Consider the following 17,942-nt stretch of genomic DNA (forward strand, 5'->3'; position numbering starts at 1 on the left):
AGTAGTTATCAGATCAGGTGACTTCCCTTTTCTTCTCTTCTGCCTTCCTAATATTTCCCACGACACGTGCTTACTTTGGCTGAAGGGATTGTTTGCGGGGATTTAGGTCATCTGTCAGGAGCAATAGAAAGGTTGGTACACATGGTTTCTAAATAATTTAAGTATCAGCTTGCCTATTTTAAAAGGCCAAATTTAAATCAGTTAATTCAAGGTGTGGCTTAAAAATGCTTGGCCTTGAAGTGAGAGTGGGGAAGGGTGTGGTGGAAAGCACTGGTTTGAAGGAGCCGGCAGGCAGCCAGTCCGCCCACTGTTCATGGTCCCCCTGGGCCTGACTCTGCCTTTTCCTTTCATTAGATGAGGACCGCGCAGAACCAGCCCGAGGACAGCTTTTACTGTAGTAGCTATTTATGAACAGGTGGCAGAGAATAGAGCAGGTGAGGGATGGTCTGAGGATCCACTCCCAATGTCAGATCACCTGGAAGAGGGTGCTCAGCCTCTTGACCATTGGGATGGAGCAACTTGAGTCTGCCGCGTCAAACATTAATTGCAGCCAGTCAATCAGGAGACCTGGATTCTGCCCCTGAGCTACTGTGTGCCTTGGGACGACTGACTTAACCTTGAATCTGAGTTTTTGCAGCTGTAAAACATAAATAATAATAACTTTCAGATAGGTGGTTTAATAGCATAATATCTTAATCCCAACTACATAAAAATATTAGGAAGATTATTTTATAAAATGATCCTTTATAAAATAATTTTTATAAAATGATTTATAAAATGTAAAATGCCTGAAAAAAGTTGTAACTGCTATGTGTATGTGTCCCATGCTGCTTAAACCCTCCAGGGGCAGCTCCCGATGTACTGGGAATAAAATGCAAATACCTCATGGTGACCCAGAGACCACATATAATCGCATCTCTGCCTCCCTCTGCAACCTCATCTTCTACTTACTCTGTATTTTGGCTGCACTGGCTGTTTCTCCTTCCTTTGAACTGTTTCTTCTTCTTGAATCTCTGTAGGATTGGCTGCTTCTTGTTACTCAGGTCTCTGCTCAAAATCTTTCACAGAGGCTCTCCCTGGCCAACAAATGTAAAGTAGCATGCCCTATTATTATAATAATATATAATATACATGTTATATACTATATCATATCATATTGCCTCATTGTATTAATATTTTCTTTATAGTATTTGTTGTACTCTGAAATTATCTTCTTGTTTATGTTCAGCAAGTCTTCAGCCCACTCACACTAGAATGTAAACTCTGGCAGAGCAGGGGCCTTGTCTGTCTTGTTTATCCTACATCCCGTCACCTTGAACAGTGTTTGACAAAGTGCATACCCTCAGGAAGTAATCACGATATGAATGAATAAATGACTATACCTGCGCAAGGTGGTGGTGATTTACTTTGGTTATGCCAAAGGGAAAAACTAACAAATACTAGGCTCTGATCACTTTATATATTAATTGTATATAGTCCCTTCAGTAGCCCTAAGGGAGGTGGTAAATCTTATGATGTAGATGAGGAAACAGGTTCAGGAGATTGAGTAACTTATCCAGGGTCACATGATTAGGGAGAATTCAAATCCAGGGCACCCCCTGACATCGAAACTCACACTCTTTCTAGTATATTAAACTGCCTCTCACAGATTCTGCAATGTTGGAAATGTTAAATCTTTTAGGATTTTTAGGAGTTTATTAAAAGCAGAAAGAGTAAAATGACTTTTGTTCTTCTTTCTGTGCGGAACTTAGGTGATAGTGGCCACCAATGTGGCAGAAACCTCTATCACAATCAGTGGCATTGTGTATGTGATCGACTGTGGCTTTGTCAAACTCCGAGCCTACAATCCCAGGACAGCTATTGAATGCTTGGTGGTGGTGCCAGTCTCCCAGGCATCAGCTAACCAGCGAGCAGGACGTGGTGGTCGTAGTCGCTCGGGAAAATGTTATCGCCTTTATACAGGTTAGTGTGGCTTTCCCTAAGGGTTTTTGACTTTCTCGTAGTCAACCTGGGCATCAGAGTATAGCAAATGTTTACTCCTAATGGTAGAACTTAACATAAAATACAGGCCTTCCTCACAAGGCCCTGTGTAATCTGCCCCCCCCAACCTTCCTCACTTTAAATATGGTGTTTCTTTGTTACTAGTCCCCATTGGCCAAAGCTGGCCTGTGAGTGACCGCCTATTTGCTATCCTGTTCTAACCTAACATCTGGGCACAGGCCGGTGTAGCCATGCGCCCCTAGGGCATGGGCTGTGTGTCCTGGATCCTTTCTTGCCTTTCTTTCTTGACTTAAGGTACTGTTTTCGTATTCCAAGATCCCTGAGTCTTGTGGAGCCTCACATTGGGTTCCACTTTTACTTCTGGTTCAGAGCATCTTTGCCAAGTGAAAATGGAAGGTCTGTCCCGAGACTCATTCATAGAAAACAAATAGTTGATGAACTCCTGCTCTGTGCTGTGCATCATGCTAGGTAGGCTCTGAGGGAACAGAAGGCAATTTTAATACTGTCTCAGCCCTTCTGGAGCTTTTTATCCAGCTTGAAGAGAGCCTTACCTATAGACAGTGATGGACCCAGAGCTGCTCTTTCTCTCTCTGCACTTCTCTTTTGTGGGGAATGCTGCTGAGATTTTCCCCAGTTGTCCAAACTCAATTTCCAAGTCATTGTTAATTCCCTTCTCTATCCAGTATCCATCTGCATTCACTTAACCAGGCCCAGGGTTTTCTGTTTTATTTTGTTTTGTTTCTTCTGGCGTTGCTACCCCTGAAGAAGGTCCAGGGGTTTTAGCTCTGCCATTTGTCTCTTCTTTTCCTTTCTGGTTATCATTGTCCTTGTTCAGTCTTTGATGTTGATCTTTCTTTTAGCAGTGTTTGTAGAGCATCTACTGTATGCTGGCCATGATGCTAGAGCTTGGAGATCTGGGGCTAGTAACCACGGTCTGTGGCCACAGTGGCTGACAGTCTGGTGGTGGAGGTAGACCTCAAAACAGATCAGCATACTATGGTATGATAGGGAGCAATAAAGAATCCGGAGCCTTGGAAGCAGAGAGCAGAGGCTTTTCCTTGGGCTGTTTTCTCTGCCCAGCAGATCCTCCTTATCTTTCAGATCCTCTCTCAGATGGCAATTCCCTCATGAAGCTACCTTAGATGCCTTCTCCTAGAAGCTGGTGTTATCTTTCTGGGGATTTGGGGAGTGCTTCACAACCAGGGTGGTGCTTGAGCCTGATCTTATTGGCAGTACAGTCCTTATCTAGGTGAAGAGGTGATTGGGGAGATTCAGTTTCAGCATACCAGGCAGAGGGAATGGAATGTACAAGTACTTGCAGGGAAGGAAGTGGGTTTAGAACATTCATGGAAGGGAGAGAATAGGCAGAACCCAGGACCAGAGGACCAAGGGTAACCACTGAAGATGCTAAGAAGAAATGACTAGAGTAGAAAAGGGAGAGCCAGGACTAAAAGGGATTCTGACATGCAGAGAAGATTTCAAGACATTTTTCTCTTCAAAAATTATTTATTGAGGTGAAATTTATGTAACACAACATTAACCAAATTAAAGTGAACAATTTATTAAATTCACAATGTTGTGTGACCACCACCTCCATCTAGTTTCAGAACATTTCAGCCACTCCAGAGTAAAATCCCTTATGCATTAAGCAGTTTCTTCCCATTCTTTCTGGCTGCGAGTGCCTGGAAATCACCAACCTGTGTTCTTCTCAATGGATTTCTCTCTTTTGGATATTTCATGTGAAGAGTCATACAGTATGTGACCTTTTGTGTCTGGCTTCTTTTAGCATAATGTTTTTGAGGTTTATCTACATTGTAACATGTACTTAATTCCTTTTTATTACTGACTAATATTCTGTTGTACAGATAAACCACACTTTGTTTATTCATTTATTAGTTGTGGATATTTGGGCTGTTTTTGCCTTTTGGCTACTGTGAACAGTGCTGGTATGAACCTGCATGTACATGTACTTGAGTAGGTGTTTTTAATTCGTTTGGCTATTACAAGGTTATATGTAATTTTGTTTAACTTTTAAGGAGCTCAAGTTACTTTTATAGAGGCCAGCATTATCTCATGCACCAAGAAATCACAGACTAAAGATAGGCAGGTGGGTTTGGGTGAAAAGTCGTTGAATCTCTTTGCATGAGCAGTTTTAGTGGAAGTTGGGTTAGGGAGGGCCCCTGACTGTAGTGAATGCATTGATATCCAGCCTCTAGGCTTCCACAGGAGCCTCCAGAAAGTGTTGCTTTGAACAGGGTGCCACCTGCTCAGACCCTCCACAGTTTCTCAAACCATGCTGGAATTTTCCTCAGCTTACTTCTCCTACTAACCACTACACATTGCTTCCCAGCTGAACTACAGACATGCCCTCTGCATGAGAAACACTTTGATATCTTTTCCTTGGGCTGTTTCCTCTTTGCCCAACAGATCCTCTTTGTCCTTCAAATCCTCCCTCAAATGGCAACATGCAGCTTCCCTGGAGGCCTTCTTCCGGCCACCCTGCTTCCTCCTTCCCTGAGCTTCCATTTCTCTTTGGGAAGTCCACTCCTTGGGACTTTTCCTATTTCTCCTTGAGGGTCAACTGTTTCTGGTCCAGGTCCCAGACCCCTGCATATCACTGAAGCTTTTCAAGGGGATTGCCTGCGACTCCTACAGCTTCTGGCCCTATGCCTCACACACTTGAGTCCTCAGGAGAACTTGCATGTCATTGAACTTTCAGGAAACACCCACTTCCTGTGAGCTTTTCGGCAGAGTGGTCCTCTTATGTGGTAACTTTGTTTCTCCTTGGTCAGTAGAGTGCTTGGAAAATGGGGTTATATTATCAAGAAGCTGTACCCCAAATGCTGTTGAAGTATCTCGTTTGGAACTTCTTGCTGTTGGCCGTCATCCAGAACCTTCCAGTTAGACCCAATTTGTATCAGTTAGTCCACAGAATATTGGTTGTCTATTTTCTTAAAGAAAAGCTTTTTGAAGTTCTTCAGGGACAGTGGTATTTCTTCAAGGCACTTTTTTTTTCTGGTTAACTAAAGCTATAAGATCTAAATGGAAGTTGGGTCACCCTTGTATTGTTTGCGAAGGGTGTGCATCAGTTAAAATGTTGACTGATGTGGGAGATTTTGGTGGGTGGAACATTCTCTATGTAATCCTTAAGCTTTCTGAATATACATGAAAATGATTTAAACTCTTCCTCTTTTTTCCCCACCCTTCCTGCCTAGCTTTTATAAAAAGGCCTTCTTCCAAAGTCTATTCTCCTTCCCCCTCCTTTTCTGCCCTTCCTGTCTTGGAATCTCTGTGTCTGAGGATGATTTTTCCTGTGTAAGGTCACCTTTTTTTCCTGGCAGGGCATGTAAATATTCATTTCTTGGTTTGGGGCAGCATTGGATTCTGGGAACGATATTGTGTACCTGCTTCGTTGATTTAAAAACTTTGATTTGGACAATTTTTGCTCTTTATAAGATTTGGTCATTCGTTATATTTTGGTGATTTATCTTGAGGTTATTCTTTGCTTGTATGTGAAGCTCTTGCTTCCTTGACTTATTCCAAACAGAGATGGTGGCAACTGGGAACTGATAGAGTGGTTCAGCAAATACTTAATTGGTTTGATTTAATGTTTTGCTGACAAAAAACATTAAAAAAACAGCATTTTAAAGCAAAAAGAAAAAGTTTTATAAAGGTGTATTCAAATATATTTATCTAAGGCATTTTAAAATAGAATGGTCTTTCCTAAGTATAAAAATAACTTTATATCATGTTATCATGTGCATCTGCTCCTAGAATCCTGGAGCTTCTTTTTCAAGATAGAGAAGAAAATTTGTCCCTTGGTATAGTGATTGCATTTGATTGTGACATTTGGTCCCAAACAGTTCTGATTTCCTATCCTCAGAGGAAGCCTTTGACAAGTTGCCTCAGTCTACGGTTCCTGAGATGCAGCGTAGTAATTTGGCACCTGTCATCCTGCAGCTGAAAGCGCTAGGAATTGACAATGTCCTCAGGTTCCACTTCATGTCGGTAAGTCCTGCCTGCTGTCTGGGGCCGTAGGGAGGCTAGGGAGCTCACAGGGGGATGTCAGGACACTGTCGTAGGGCATGCTGTCTTTCTTTTTTTTCCCTACTCAGGTCATGTGTTGTGTGTCTGCTTTGCAACCAGGCCCTGTGCAGGACGTAGGGGAAAACAGCCAGACAAGGTAGCCTCAATTCCTGTTCTTATATAGTTCCTGTTCTTGTCTGCTGGGGAATAGAGACAAGTAAGTGGGTAATTACAGAGCAGTGTGCCCAGGGCTCTGAGAGACAGAGGAAGTGCCCCCACCTTAGTCAGTCGTGTCCCAGGTGAAACCTGAAACCCAAATAGGATCTCACCAGGTTGGGAGGAGTGGAGAGTTCAGGACAGCTAGTCTTTGTACAGGCCTAGATGCAGGAGTACCATGACTAGGGGATCCTGGAGGGTTTAGATAGAGCTGCAGGAAGACCCTTATATCTGATTGCTTCTTGAGATGATTTCTAGGAGTGGAATGACTAGGTCAAAGAGCCATAGTCCTGTTGAGGGTCCTGTTACGTGGCCAGATTGCTTTACCAATGTCATTCAGTGCATGAATGCCCACCTTGTGGTCCTTCCATTGTGCCATGTTATCTTCTTTTAGTTTCGCTGACTTGATTGGCCGGGGGGGGGGGGGAATTACCTTTATTATAATTATTTTTAAATTTCTCATAAGGTAGCTTTTTATAAAAACATTTATTAGTCAGTTTGTATTTTTTCTGAATTGTTAAGCTATTTATCTGTTAGAATTTGTGTCTATTAGTGATTTTCAAGAGTCCTTTGAATATTAAAGACATTAATCTTTGTCTATAATATTTCTTACAAATATTTTCTATTTGTATTTTATTTTATTTTTTTAATGTGTAGACATTCTAAATATATTCACAGTAATCTATTTTTGCCTTTATGATTTCTTTGGCTATTCTTTTTTCTTTTTTTTTTTCTGAGACAGTCTCACTCTGTAGCCCAGGCTGGAGTGCAATGGTGCCATCTTGGCTCACTGCAACCTCTGCCTCCCATGCTCAAGTGATTGTTGTGCTTCAGCCTCGTGAGTAGCTGGGATTACAGGTGTGTGCCACCACGCCCGGCTAATTTTTTGTATTTTTAGTAGAGACAGGGTTTTGCCTTGTTGCCCAGGCTGGTCTTGAATTCCTGAGGTCAGGTGATCCACACATGTGGGCCTCCCAAAGTATTGGGATTACAGGCGTGAGCCACCACCCCTGGCCTCTTTGGTTATTCTTGTGCTTATGAAATACTTCTTATATTTGGGTCAGTGAATACATATTCACTCATATTTTCTTCTAGAATTTTTATGATTTGGGAACTTTGTTTTTTCCCAACTGTATATGGTATGACAAGTCTGGATTCTTGGATCGTAAAGTCCCTAATGTCATATGTGATGGTAAAATAGGTGAATGAAAGACTAGAACATACAGATATCAACTCTCCCAAAGAAAATTGTGTACTTACCTTACCATAAGTATAGGGAAAATGAACCCTTTGTTTATTGGTGTAGAGTAGTAGATATTATAAAGAAAAGATAAACAGGCTGAGCGTGATGGCTTATGCCTGTAATCCCAGCACTTTGGGAGGCCGAGGCAGGTGGATCACTTGAGGTCTGGAGTTCAAGACCAGCCTGGCCAACGTGGTGATACCCTGTCTTTACTAAAAATACAAAAATTAGCCAGGCATGGTAGCATGTGCCAGTAGTCCCAGGTACTTGGGAGGCTTGAGGCAGGAGAAACGCTTGAACCTGGGAGGTGGAGGTTGCAGTGAGCCTAGATTGTGCCACTGCGCTCCAGCCTGGGCAATAGGGCAAGACTCCTTCTTAAAAAAAAAAAAAAGAAAAGATGAACAGTATGTGCCAATTTAAAAGCTTATGAGAAGCCCCACATGTAAAATTAAAGAAAAACATGCAGTGACAGAAATGACAGATCAGTATCTCAAAAAATACGAAGAGTTTTTATATGTACATCATTCACAGTAAATATTCAATAAATAAAGCTAAAGGAAAAAAACAGCACAAATTCAAATTGTAACTATCATTAGGACATGTTGAGCTTCTCTAGGAGAGAGGTGACTGCACGTTGATATAGCTATAAAGGATGACTTTACACTATTTTTTTCTTTTTTTTTTTGGAAACAGAGTCTCACTGTGTCACCCAGGCTGGAGTGCAGTTATGTGATCTCAGCTCACTGCAACCTCCGCCTCATGGGTTCAAGCGATTCTCGTGTCTCGGCCTCCCAAGTAGACGAGGCTCGGCTAATTTTTTGTATTTTTGGTAGAAACGGGGTTTTGCCACGTTGGCCAGGATGGTCTTGAATGCCTGACCTCAGGTGATCTGCCCATCTTGGCCTCCCAAAGTGCTGGGATTACAGGTGTGAGCCACCATGGGCAGTTGACTTTACACTAATTAAATGATTAAGTATAAAGAAAAATGGTGAAATCCAAAACTGCCACAATTTCGGAAAGTAAATTCCTCCTATGTTACGCTGTTTCTGTCCCCATGGAGGACTTTCTGACGACATTTAATGAGCTGTAGAAATGCCTGCTATTTCTTCTCATAAAAATTTCTGCTGAAAAAATAATTCAGAAGAAGAAAAAAAGCTTACATATATGATAATGCTTATAGCATTTATATTAAATTTAAAAATATAAATGAAAATTATCGCAAAACTTTAGAACAGTTGAACAATGAAAAAAATGCATACAAGTTTATCTTCACATATTTCCTTGTGGTTATTATCCCCTGAAATTGTGGTTTTTATGGTTGAAATTACAGAGTACATATAATTTTGTATATTTAGCAATGTTATTTACAATGGTGAAAAACTGGAAACAACTTAATTGCCCAGCAATAAGAAAATTGACTTCTTTATGGAGTATGATCGTCATCGAGTATTATGCAGCCATCCCAAGTAGTTACTGTGAAGTTTGTATGGGTGCAAGAAACAATGAAAACAGAAAAACATGTAGTGAGAAGACCACACTAAAACTATACATACACAGTAATTCCAGATATGTTAAAACAGTGTTTCTGTATTATCCCAAATCAGTTGAGGTCATAGAGAAATACTAGTGATTGTGATTAGATGAAAATACTATGGATAAGATTTTTGTGGGGAGGGGGATAAGTTTTTTTTGTTAATTGACTGGAAATCGGGCCAGGAATTGAGTCAGAGATGACCTTGTTAGTTTTTTCTGTAATTGTTAAAAGCCTAGTTCAGAGATTGCTATTCCTGTTATCTCATCCACTCTCAGTATAAAAGATCCCAGAGGGTTTAAGCTCCTTCATTTAGGTGTTGTCCGTTTTGCCTCTTTGTAGAGAAAGATGATGTAGGCACCAAGGAAGGGCTAGTGGATCATTTACATGATTTGCTCAATGTTGATTTGTTGAATCCTCTCTGTGTAATGAATCCAATAGGTTTAGTTCCTGCCCTTGTAAGTGTGTTCACCTGTGTGTTCAGTCACTACAACGTTTAAAATAGTTTAACTTTGGTCTTTAGCAAACAAAGTAGGGGAAGTAGACTGGGAAAAATGAGGCCTGAGTTCAGCTTTGCCGCCAACTGCCTATATGACCTTGTTCAGATGTCTTTTCCTTATTACAGTTCACTTTACTCATCTGTAAAACTGAGCTAAAACAATGTGATGATTAAAATACATTTGCTATGTGAATGCAATTAGAAAAAAATGCTATGTGAATTTAGAAAAAATGCATTTAGAAAACATGCTATGCAGTTTAAAAACGTACTATAATTTTATTACCTGGGTTATTAGAAACCACATAATTTACAGAGAAAAAAATATGATGCCTGGCACTTAGGTGCTCAGTCAAGATTTATAGAAGAAAAGGAGGTAAAGATCTGGAAAATCAGACTGAGGCTGACTACATCAGCTTTGCTTATGAACTTTAGGTTCTCTAGAACTATTATTTTTTGAAATTCAAATTCAACATATGTTGCAGTTTCCAGACAGGGATTAGGAAAAAACAAATTTAGCGTATGTTATTTACCCACCATGGGGCCTGGAGTAGGTCTCTGGGGGATGCAAAGATAGATCATCCCCGAGTGCTGCAGTGTCCTGGGGCCCCAGTGTGGTAGAAGGTTGAGTCTGCGAAGTAAAAATTAGAAATGTCTCAGGAGGGTTTAAGGAAAATGAAGAGGTAGTTTAAGATAGGGACCTATCACATCTGGTGGAGGGGAGGATGAGGGAGCGCTTTGAAGGGAAGTGTTTCATCAAGCTGAGCCTTAAAGGCCAAGCGGTACAAGGGTGCCTGGAAGAACAGGAAGGACATTTCGAGAAGTGCCAACAGCATGAACAGAAACATGGTGGCTGGGAAGAATGGGGCATGGTAGAGGGGAGAGTGGATTTGAAAAGGAAACAGCCACATTTTAATGTTTGTTGCTCAAATAAATTGATTTAGGAAGATTTTTAAATGTTTTTTCCAGCCCCCTCCAGCACAGTCGATGGTTCAAGCCTTGGAGTTACTGTATGCTCTGGGAGGTATGCCAGTTTTTCTCATCGTTCTCTCTTGTTATTATGTGTTCTCTTTTGCGATATTAAAAGTGAGGTCGTATTCACTTTAGGGCTCTTAGTATCTTCAGAAATGGGGTTGGTTTTCCCCATATATATAATCTCCTTAATGATAGTTTATTGAAATAGAAAGTTGGGACCATAATTAGACAGATGAAAGCTGATTGTGACAGCCAGTATATAAAATATGCCGGTTCGTCAGAAGCTATTAAAAAGAATCACCAGAGCCAGACTCCTAAGAGACGTCTAGAGATCAGCAGTTCCCAACCAGGATGTCAGATCTTACCTCCCCAGACCTTTTTTCTCCACCTAACGACCACATCCTTAATCATGGCTCAGTATTCTCTCCCTAAATCCTCTTCATTTCATTCCTGGAGTTACTTGTGGAGAATTGGGGACATTATCAGCTTCTAGTATTGTTTAGGCAAGGAAACACGATGTTATGGGGGAACTTCTATTCACTTGTTGATTAAAGATGTTATTACAATTGCTTTTGTACCAACCTTAATAGCATTTATCTTGACGTAGAGAAAATCATAGTCTGAATTCACCTCTTCGGGGAATACTGCCTCTTCTGTGACTGGTACCACAAATGAATATAATTTCCAATTTGGAATTAGGTTTTAGTGGAGATTTTGCTTTTTGAGATTTATTTTGAGTATTAACTTTTTTTAAATAGCTGTATTGAAGTATAGTTTATGTATGTTCACTCATTTACAGTGTACAAATTCAGAGGCTTTTAGCATATTTTCATGGTTGTGCAACCATCACCACAGTCTAATTGTAGAACATATTCATCACCCAAAAAAGAAATCTTTACCCATTAGCGCCGAACTTCTCATTCTCTTTCCCCCTAGTCCCCTAGCCCAGGGCAACCACTATCTGGTTCCATCTCTATAGAGACTTTTTATCTCTACAGGTGCGCCTTTTCTGGACATTTCATATAAATAGATTTGTATAATATGTGGACTTTTGTGATTGGACTTCTGTCTCAGTCTGTCTTCTGTTGCTGTAACAGAATGCCGGAGGCTGGGTAATTTCTAAAGAGGTTTATTTGGCTCACGATTCAGGTGGCTGAAAGCTCCAAGATTAGGCAGCTGTATTTGAGGAGGGCCTCAGCCTGCTTCCACTCAAAGTGGAAAGCAAAAGGAGAGTGGGCAGGTGCAGAGATCACATGGCGAGAGAGGAAGCCAGAAAGAGAAACAGAGGAAGCCAGGCTCTTTTAAGAACCTGCTGTCGTGGGAACTAATCCATTACTCACCCTGGGTAAGGGCATTAACCTGTTCATGAGGGATCACCCTCATGACCCATACACCTCCCACTAGGCCCCATCTCCCAACACTGTCACGTTGGGCATCAAATTGCAACATGAGCTTTGGTGAGGACAAACTACCTCCAAACCATAGCAGCTTCTTTCATTTAGTAAGATGTTTCCCAGGTTCCTTCATGTTGTAGCATATATTCGTACCTTATCCTTTTTTCTCGCGGAATAATATTCTGTTGTATGGATATACCACATATTTTTTATCCATTCATTGGTTGATGGATATTTGGGTTGTTTCCATTTTTTGGCTAATATAAATAATGCTGCTACGAATATTAGCATGTAAATATGGTTTTGGTGAACATTCCCACCAGCAATGTATGAGAGTTCCAGTTTTTCCACATTGTTGCCAATGCTTGTAATTGTCTTTTGTGTTGTAGCCATCCTAGTGGGTATGAAGTGGTATCTCGGTTTTGATTTGCGTTTCCCTGATGAGTCATGATGTTGAGCACCTTTTCTTTTTTTTTTTTTTTTTTTTTTTTGAGACAGAGTCTCGCTCTGTCTCCCAGGCTGGAGTGCAGTGGCCGCATCTCAGCTCACTGCAAGCTCCGCCTCCCGGGTCTACGCCATTCTCCTGCCTCAGCCTCCCGAGTAGCTGGGACTACAGGCGCCCGCCACCTCACCCGGCTAGTTTTTTGTATTTTTTTAGTAGAGACGGGGTTTCACCGTATTAGTCAGGCTGGTCTCGATCTCCTGACCTTGTGATCCGCCCGTCTCGGCCTCCCAAAGTGCTGGGATTACAGGCTTGAGCCACCGCGCCCGGCCGAGCACCTTTTCATGTGCTTGCTGCCCATTTGTAAATCTTCTTTGGAGAAAAGTCTGTTCAAATCCTTTGCCCATTTTTATTTGTGCTATTGTGTTTTTAAATTGAGTTGAAGTTCTTTATATATTCTGGGCACATATTCTTATCAGATATGTGGTTTGTAAATATTTCTCCCATTTCTATGGTTTGGCTTTTTACTTACATGTACTTACTTTTTACGTATTAGTATTGTCTGCAGTACAAAAATTTTAAGTTTTTGTGTGGTTCAGTTTATCTATATTTTTCTTTTTTTTTTTTTTTGTTACGTGTGCCATTAGTGTCATGTCTAAGAAACTTGCCTAACCTGTAGTCATTAAGATCTTCTCCTGGGTTTTATAGTTTTGGCCCTTACATTAGGTCTGATCCATTTTGAGTTACTTTTTTGGTGTGGAGTGAGGTAGGGGTCCATCTTCATTCATTATGTTGATTTTACTTCTCTGTGAATATCCAGTTACTGATTTAAAAGAGCTCCAGTGATTTAAAAGACCTTCAGCTGGATTTACATAAGATCAACCTGGAGTGAATGTGTGTTGGAGAAGGTTTCCACCCCCTCTTCTCAAGCATGTAATAGGAACCGAAAGCATGTTTCCTGGGCTGATCTGTAGTGAGGATGAGAGAATATTGACAGCATAGGAATTTTTATTTGGGATGGTTTTTCTCTGGTCAAACAATGAAATTTAGAATATTTCCTATTTCTTCAATAGCGTAAATAAGCTGGAAAAGGTAGAGGGAGCCCCCCAGCTTCATTTAATTTCAAGCTGAATTATCACCTTTAAAGAGAGGTCTTACTGAACTCTGCCTTACTCTGAGGTCTTGCAGCATTTAAGTAGTAAAACAGTAGTCTGTATCTTGGGGGTCTTGAGAATCCAATACCTGGATGTTGGCAAGTGTTAGAGCGCAAGGAGGGCAGCTGGGGAGTTGAAGGAGTCAGCCCAGTTCAGCAAAATGCTCAGGAGGCAGTCACATGAACAGGGCTGGTGTTGGCACCAGAGGGATCTGGGTTAGTGTTTAGATTCCAGGTTGCTGGCCTTGTAGTTGCTCATTGTTGTTCTCATGCTGCTAATAAAGAGACACCCAAGACTGGGTAATTAATAAAGGAAAGAGGTTTAATGAACTCAGTTCCACATGACTGGGGAGGCCTCATAATCATGGAAGAGGAAAGGCATGTCTTACATGGCAACAGGCAAGAGAATTTATGCAGGGGAACTCCCCTTTATAAAACCATCAGATCTTGCGAGACTTATTCATTATTATGAGAACAGTACGGGGAGACTGCCACTGTGTTTCAGTTATCTCCTCCTGGCCCCGCCCTTGACATGTTTACAATTCAAGGTGAGATTTGGGTGGGGACACAGCCAAACCATATCACTCATGTAGTATGAGAAGGGCACAGGACATGGGATGCCATCAATGCCATCCTGGCACATCTGTGGCCTGTCCTGTCCTGGAGGTGGAAGAAAGTCCAGACAGTGAGGGGACAAGGGAGATGGCAGAGAACCAGGAGAGTGGGGGGCCAGAAGCTGGCGAAGGGTAGTTCCAAGAAGCAGTGGCCAGCAGAGCTGAGTGCTGCCGAGGCTGTCAGGAAGATGCCTTGCGTTTGGCACTACCCGGTTGTTAGGTTGTTGGGAAGAGTGGTCTCTTTGGAGTAGTGGGAACAGGCGAGGCTGTTGTGGCTTGGGGAGAGGGTACAAGCAGAAGGCTGCAGGGCATTTCCTTATAATTAAGTCCTTGAATAGAAGTCTTTAAAAGTATCAGTGTTTAAAAACAGGGTATTCAAGAGTTCAGTGGAGATCTTTTCTTTTAATGTAATAGCACTCTAGTGTCATGGAGTTTGGTAGTGCATGAATCACCTTTTGGATACTTTCTTCTTTTTAGCATATATTTTCTTTTATTCTCTCAACAACTATGTGCCTTCCAACACAATGGTACCTGCCTTCTGATTTCTTTTGTTGTTCTTATGGCAGGTCTGGACAAAGACTGTCGCCTGACTGAACCGCTCGGCATGAGAATTGCAGAGTTTCCTTTGAATCCCATGTTTGCCAAAATGCTGCTTGAATCAGGTGGGTAGAGCCTGATAGCTTGAATTGATTTTATTTGGACTGTCAGAGGTGTTGTTTGCCTGAATTCTGAGCACCCTGGGGAAGAGGGTACAATATGGTAAAAAAGTATATATGTATCTGTAACATAACATTTATTGTTTTAACCATTTTAAATGTGTAGTTCTGTGATACAAAGTACATTCATATTGTTGTGCAACCATCAGCACCATCCATTTCTAGAACTTCTTCCATCTTCTCCGTTGAAACTCCATATTTGGTAAACACAAATTCCCTATTCTCTCCTCTGCCCAGCCCCTGGCAACCACCACTACTTTCTGTCTCTATGAATTTGACTACTCTAAGAACCCTCAGAAGTACAATCACACAGTATTTGTCCTTTGTGACTCTCTTGTGTCTGTTAGCATAATGTCTTCCAGGTTCATCCATGTCGTAGTATGTGTTAAAGTTTTCTTTATTTTTAAGGAGGAATAGTATTTTATTGTATATCTATACTATGTTTTGTTTATCTGTTGACAGACACTTTGGTTGCTTCTAACTTTTGGCTGTTGTGAATAATGCTGCTATGAACATGGATACACAAATATCTTTTTGAGTCCCTGTTTTTACGTTTTTTGGGTATATAGCCAGAAGTGGAATTACTAAATCGTGATAATTCTTTAATTTTTAAAAATTTGTTTTTAATTAACAAATAATAATTGTATATATTTATGAGATACAGTGTGATGTTTTAATCTATGTACACATTGTAGATTCAACCAAGCAAATTAACATATTCACCAACTCACCAACTTATCATTTTTTTGTGCTAAGAATTTGTGCTAAGAATGTTAAAATTCTATTCTTTTAGCAATTTTGAAATATACAATACATTATTATTAACTGTGGTCACCATGCAGTGCAAAACCTATTCCTCCAGTCTAACTGAAACTTTGTTAGTTTCAGTTAGGGGATCTCCCAGCCTCTGGTGATCACCTTTCCACTCTCTGTTTCTATGAGATTGACTTTTTTAGATTCTATATATAAGTGAGATCATACAGTGTTTGTCTTTCTGTGCCTGCCTTATTTCACTTGGCATAATGTCCTCCAGTTCCATTTATGCTGTTGTGAATGACATTGTTTTCTTCTTTTTTTAAGGCTGCATGTTATTTCATTGTGTGTGTACATATTTATATATACCACATTTTCTTTATTCATTCATCCAATGAATGGACACTTGGATTGCTTCCAAATTTTGGCTTTTGTAAATAATGCTGAAATGAATATGGGAATGCAGTTATCTCCTTGAAATATCAGTTTCAGTTCCTTTGGATATATACCTAGTAGTGCGATTGTTAGAGCATATAAGTCCATTTTTAGTTTTTTGAGGTAGTGCCATATGATTTTCCATTAAGGGGTGTACCATTTTGCATTTCTGTCAGCAGTACACGAGGGTTCCAATTTCTTTGACTTCTTCAGATTTTCGTGAGGACATGAGTTCTAGGATAAAAGATCTGGAAGTCTTCTCATAATTAGAAATCAAAATCATCTAGAAAGTATAATTTGTTTTTTTACCCCTGGGAAAGATAGTTTAATTTTTTCTTGCTTTTGTCTAACTTTTATATCAACTGGCAATTTATGAAGATTCAGACCCAGTATGGGGAAAGCTAACTAATTATGTTTTGAAACAACCACTTGTCCTCAGGCTTCCGTTTAGAAACAGGATTTTTTTTTTTTTTTTTTTTTTGAGATAGTATCTCACTCTGTTGCCCACGCTGGAGGGCAGTGGCACAGTCTCAGCTCATTGCAACCTCTGCCTCCCGGGTTCAGTTCAAGCGATTCTCGTGCCTCAGCCTCCTGAGTAGCTGGGATTACAGGCGTGTGCCACCATGCCCAGCTAATTTTGTATTTTTAGTAGAGATGGGGTTTCACCATGTTGGCCAGGCTGGTCTTAAACTCCTGACCTCAGGTGACCTGCCCGCCTTGGCCTCCCAAAGTGCTGGGATTACAGGTGTGAGCTACCGCACCTGGCCGAGAAACAGGATTCTAAGCGTGGACTGGGAAGTGCATCATTCATGAGGTGGGAGTCAGTGGGGAGATGGGACACGGGCAGTGCAGTGTGCTTTGCCTTGTGCCCTGGAGTGGTGATTGCTGCCGACTCTGTTTCCAGGTGCTCCAGCAGCCCCGCAGCATGCTTTGCTGGTCTAGTTGTGCCTTGGGCTTCCCAGCTGAGATGAACCCTTTTGAGAAGGAAACCACTTCATAGAAGTGGTCAGGAGCAGAGAAACAGCAGTAGGGGCACAAGCCTCTCATTCCCTGTCCCCTTCCCCTCTCGGACTTCCTGCCAGGATTCCAGATGTTCCCACAGGAGGGTAGGGAGCAGGTGTGGAGCTGACCTGCCCTTAGTGATGGGGCCAGTCTTGAGCTTGGCTTACAGTCAGAGTCCCTCATATTTCAGCTGCAGAGGGCAGTAACACCTTCTTTTTTGGAGTCCTTCAAGGCTACTGTTCATCTGGGCTACATATGGGACTTCACATTTGGCTGAGTGAAATATTTATATACTGTAAACTTTATTTTTTTGTTTTTATTTTTCTGAGAGAGGGTCTCGCTCTGTCACCCTGGCTGGAGTGCAGTGGCGTGAACTTGACTCACTGCAGCCTTGACCTCCCGGCTTTAAGCAGTCCTCCTGAGTAGCTGGGCCACAGGCACATACCACCATGCCTGGCTAATTGTTTAATTTTTTGTGGAGATGGGGTTTTGCCATGTTGCACAGGCTTATATACTATAAACTTTAAAAAATTAAGCTATAGAAAAAAATATGTTCTTAGTCTTCAGTGTGGTGCAAGGAAAGTATCATAAAATGTCTTTCACTTCTTGTTGACACATTATATGGTTGAAACCAAACATGCTTTTTGTTTTACAGGAAACTTCGGCTGTTCTCAGGAAATTCTAAGCATCGCTGCCATGATGCAGATCCAGAATATCTTTGTGGTCCCCCCAAACCAGAAGTCCCAGGCAGTAAGTCAGCTCTGTCCCCAGGCTGTCTGTACCAGTCTCTTTCGCTTTGAGCTTTCCTTGTCAAAACTGTACCCAGGAACTGCTGAAGACAGAGCTGTACAAATGTGATCTGCTCATGTTTTGAGTGTTTATTGTGTGCTTGATGTTGTATCAGGCGTTTTGCAGGCGTCATTCCACTTTATCTTCATCGTAAAC

The 17,942-nt window shown here is 41.3% G+C and overlaps 1 protein-coding gene across 14 annotated transcripts in view; it reads left to right on the plus strand.

The window, feature by feature from the left end:
- Positions 1-17,942, plus strand: part of DHX35 (DEAH-box helicase 35) — a 100,217-nt gene that overhangs the window by 42,939 nt on the left and 39,336 nt on the right. For 10 of the 14 annotated variants that reach the window (XR_010578665.2, XR_281484.4, XR_012419380.1 and 7 more), the window contains 5 exons: positions 1,752-1,962; positions 5,885-6,009; positions 10,483-10,537; positions 14,658-14,753; positions 17,653-17,747. Coding sequence is in view for 6 of the 14 variants with exons in the window: in XM_065523138.2 (XP_065379210.1) it covers positions 1,752-1,962; positions 5,885-6,009; positions 10,483-10,537; positions 14,658-14,753; positions 17,653-17,747 (582 nt within the window). In the remaining 8 variants the exon portion in view is untranslated. Of the gene's footprint in view, positions 1-1,751; positions 1,963-5,864; positions 6,010-6,116; positions 6,185-10,482; positions 10,538-14,657; positions 14,754-17,652; positions 17,748-17,942 lie in introns of all 14 variants that reach the window. The other 4 variants (XR_012419381.1, XR_012419382.1, XR_012419384.1 and 1 more) reach the window with 3 other exon arrangements.

This window comes from Macaca fascicularis, chromosome 10 (genome assembly GCF_037993035.2).
Source record: "Macaca fascicularis isolate 582-1 chromosome 10, T2T-MFA8v1.1".
NCBI lineage: Eukaryota > Metazoa > Chordata > Mammalia > Primates > Cercopithecidae > Macaca > Macaca fascicularis.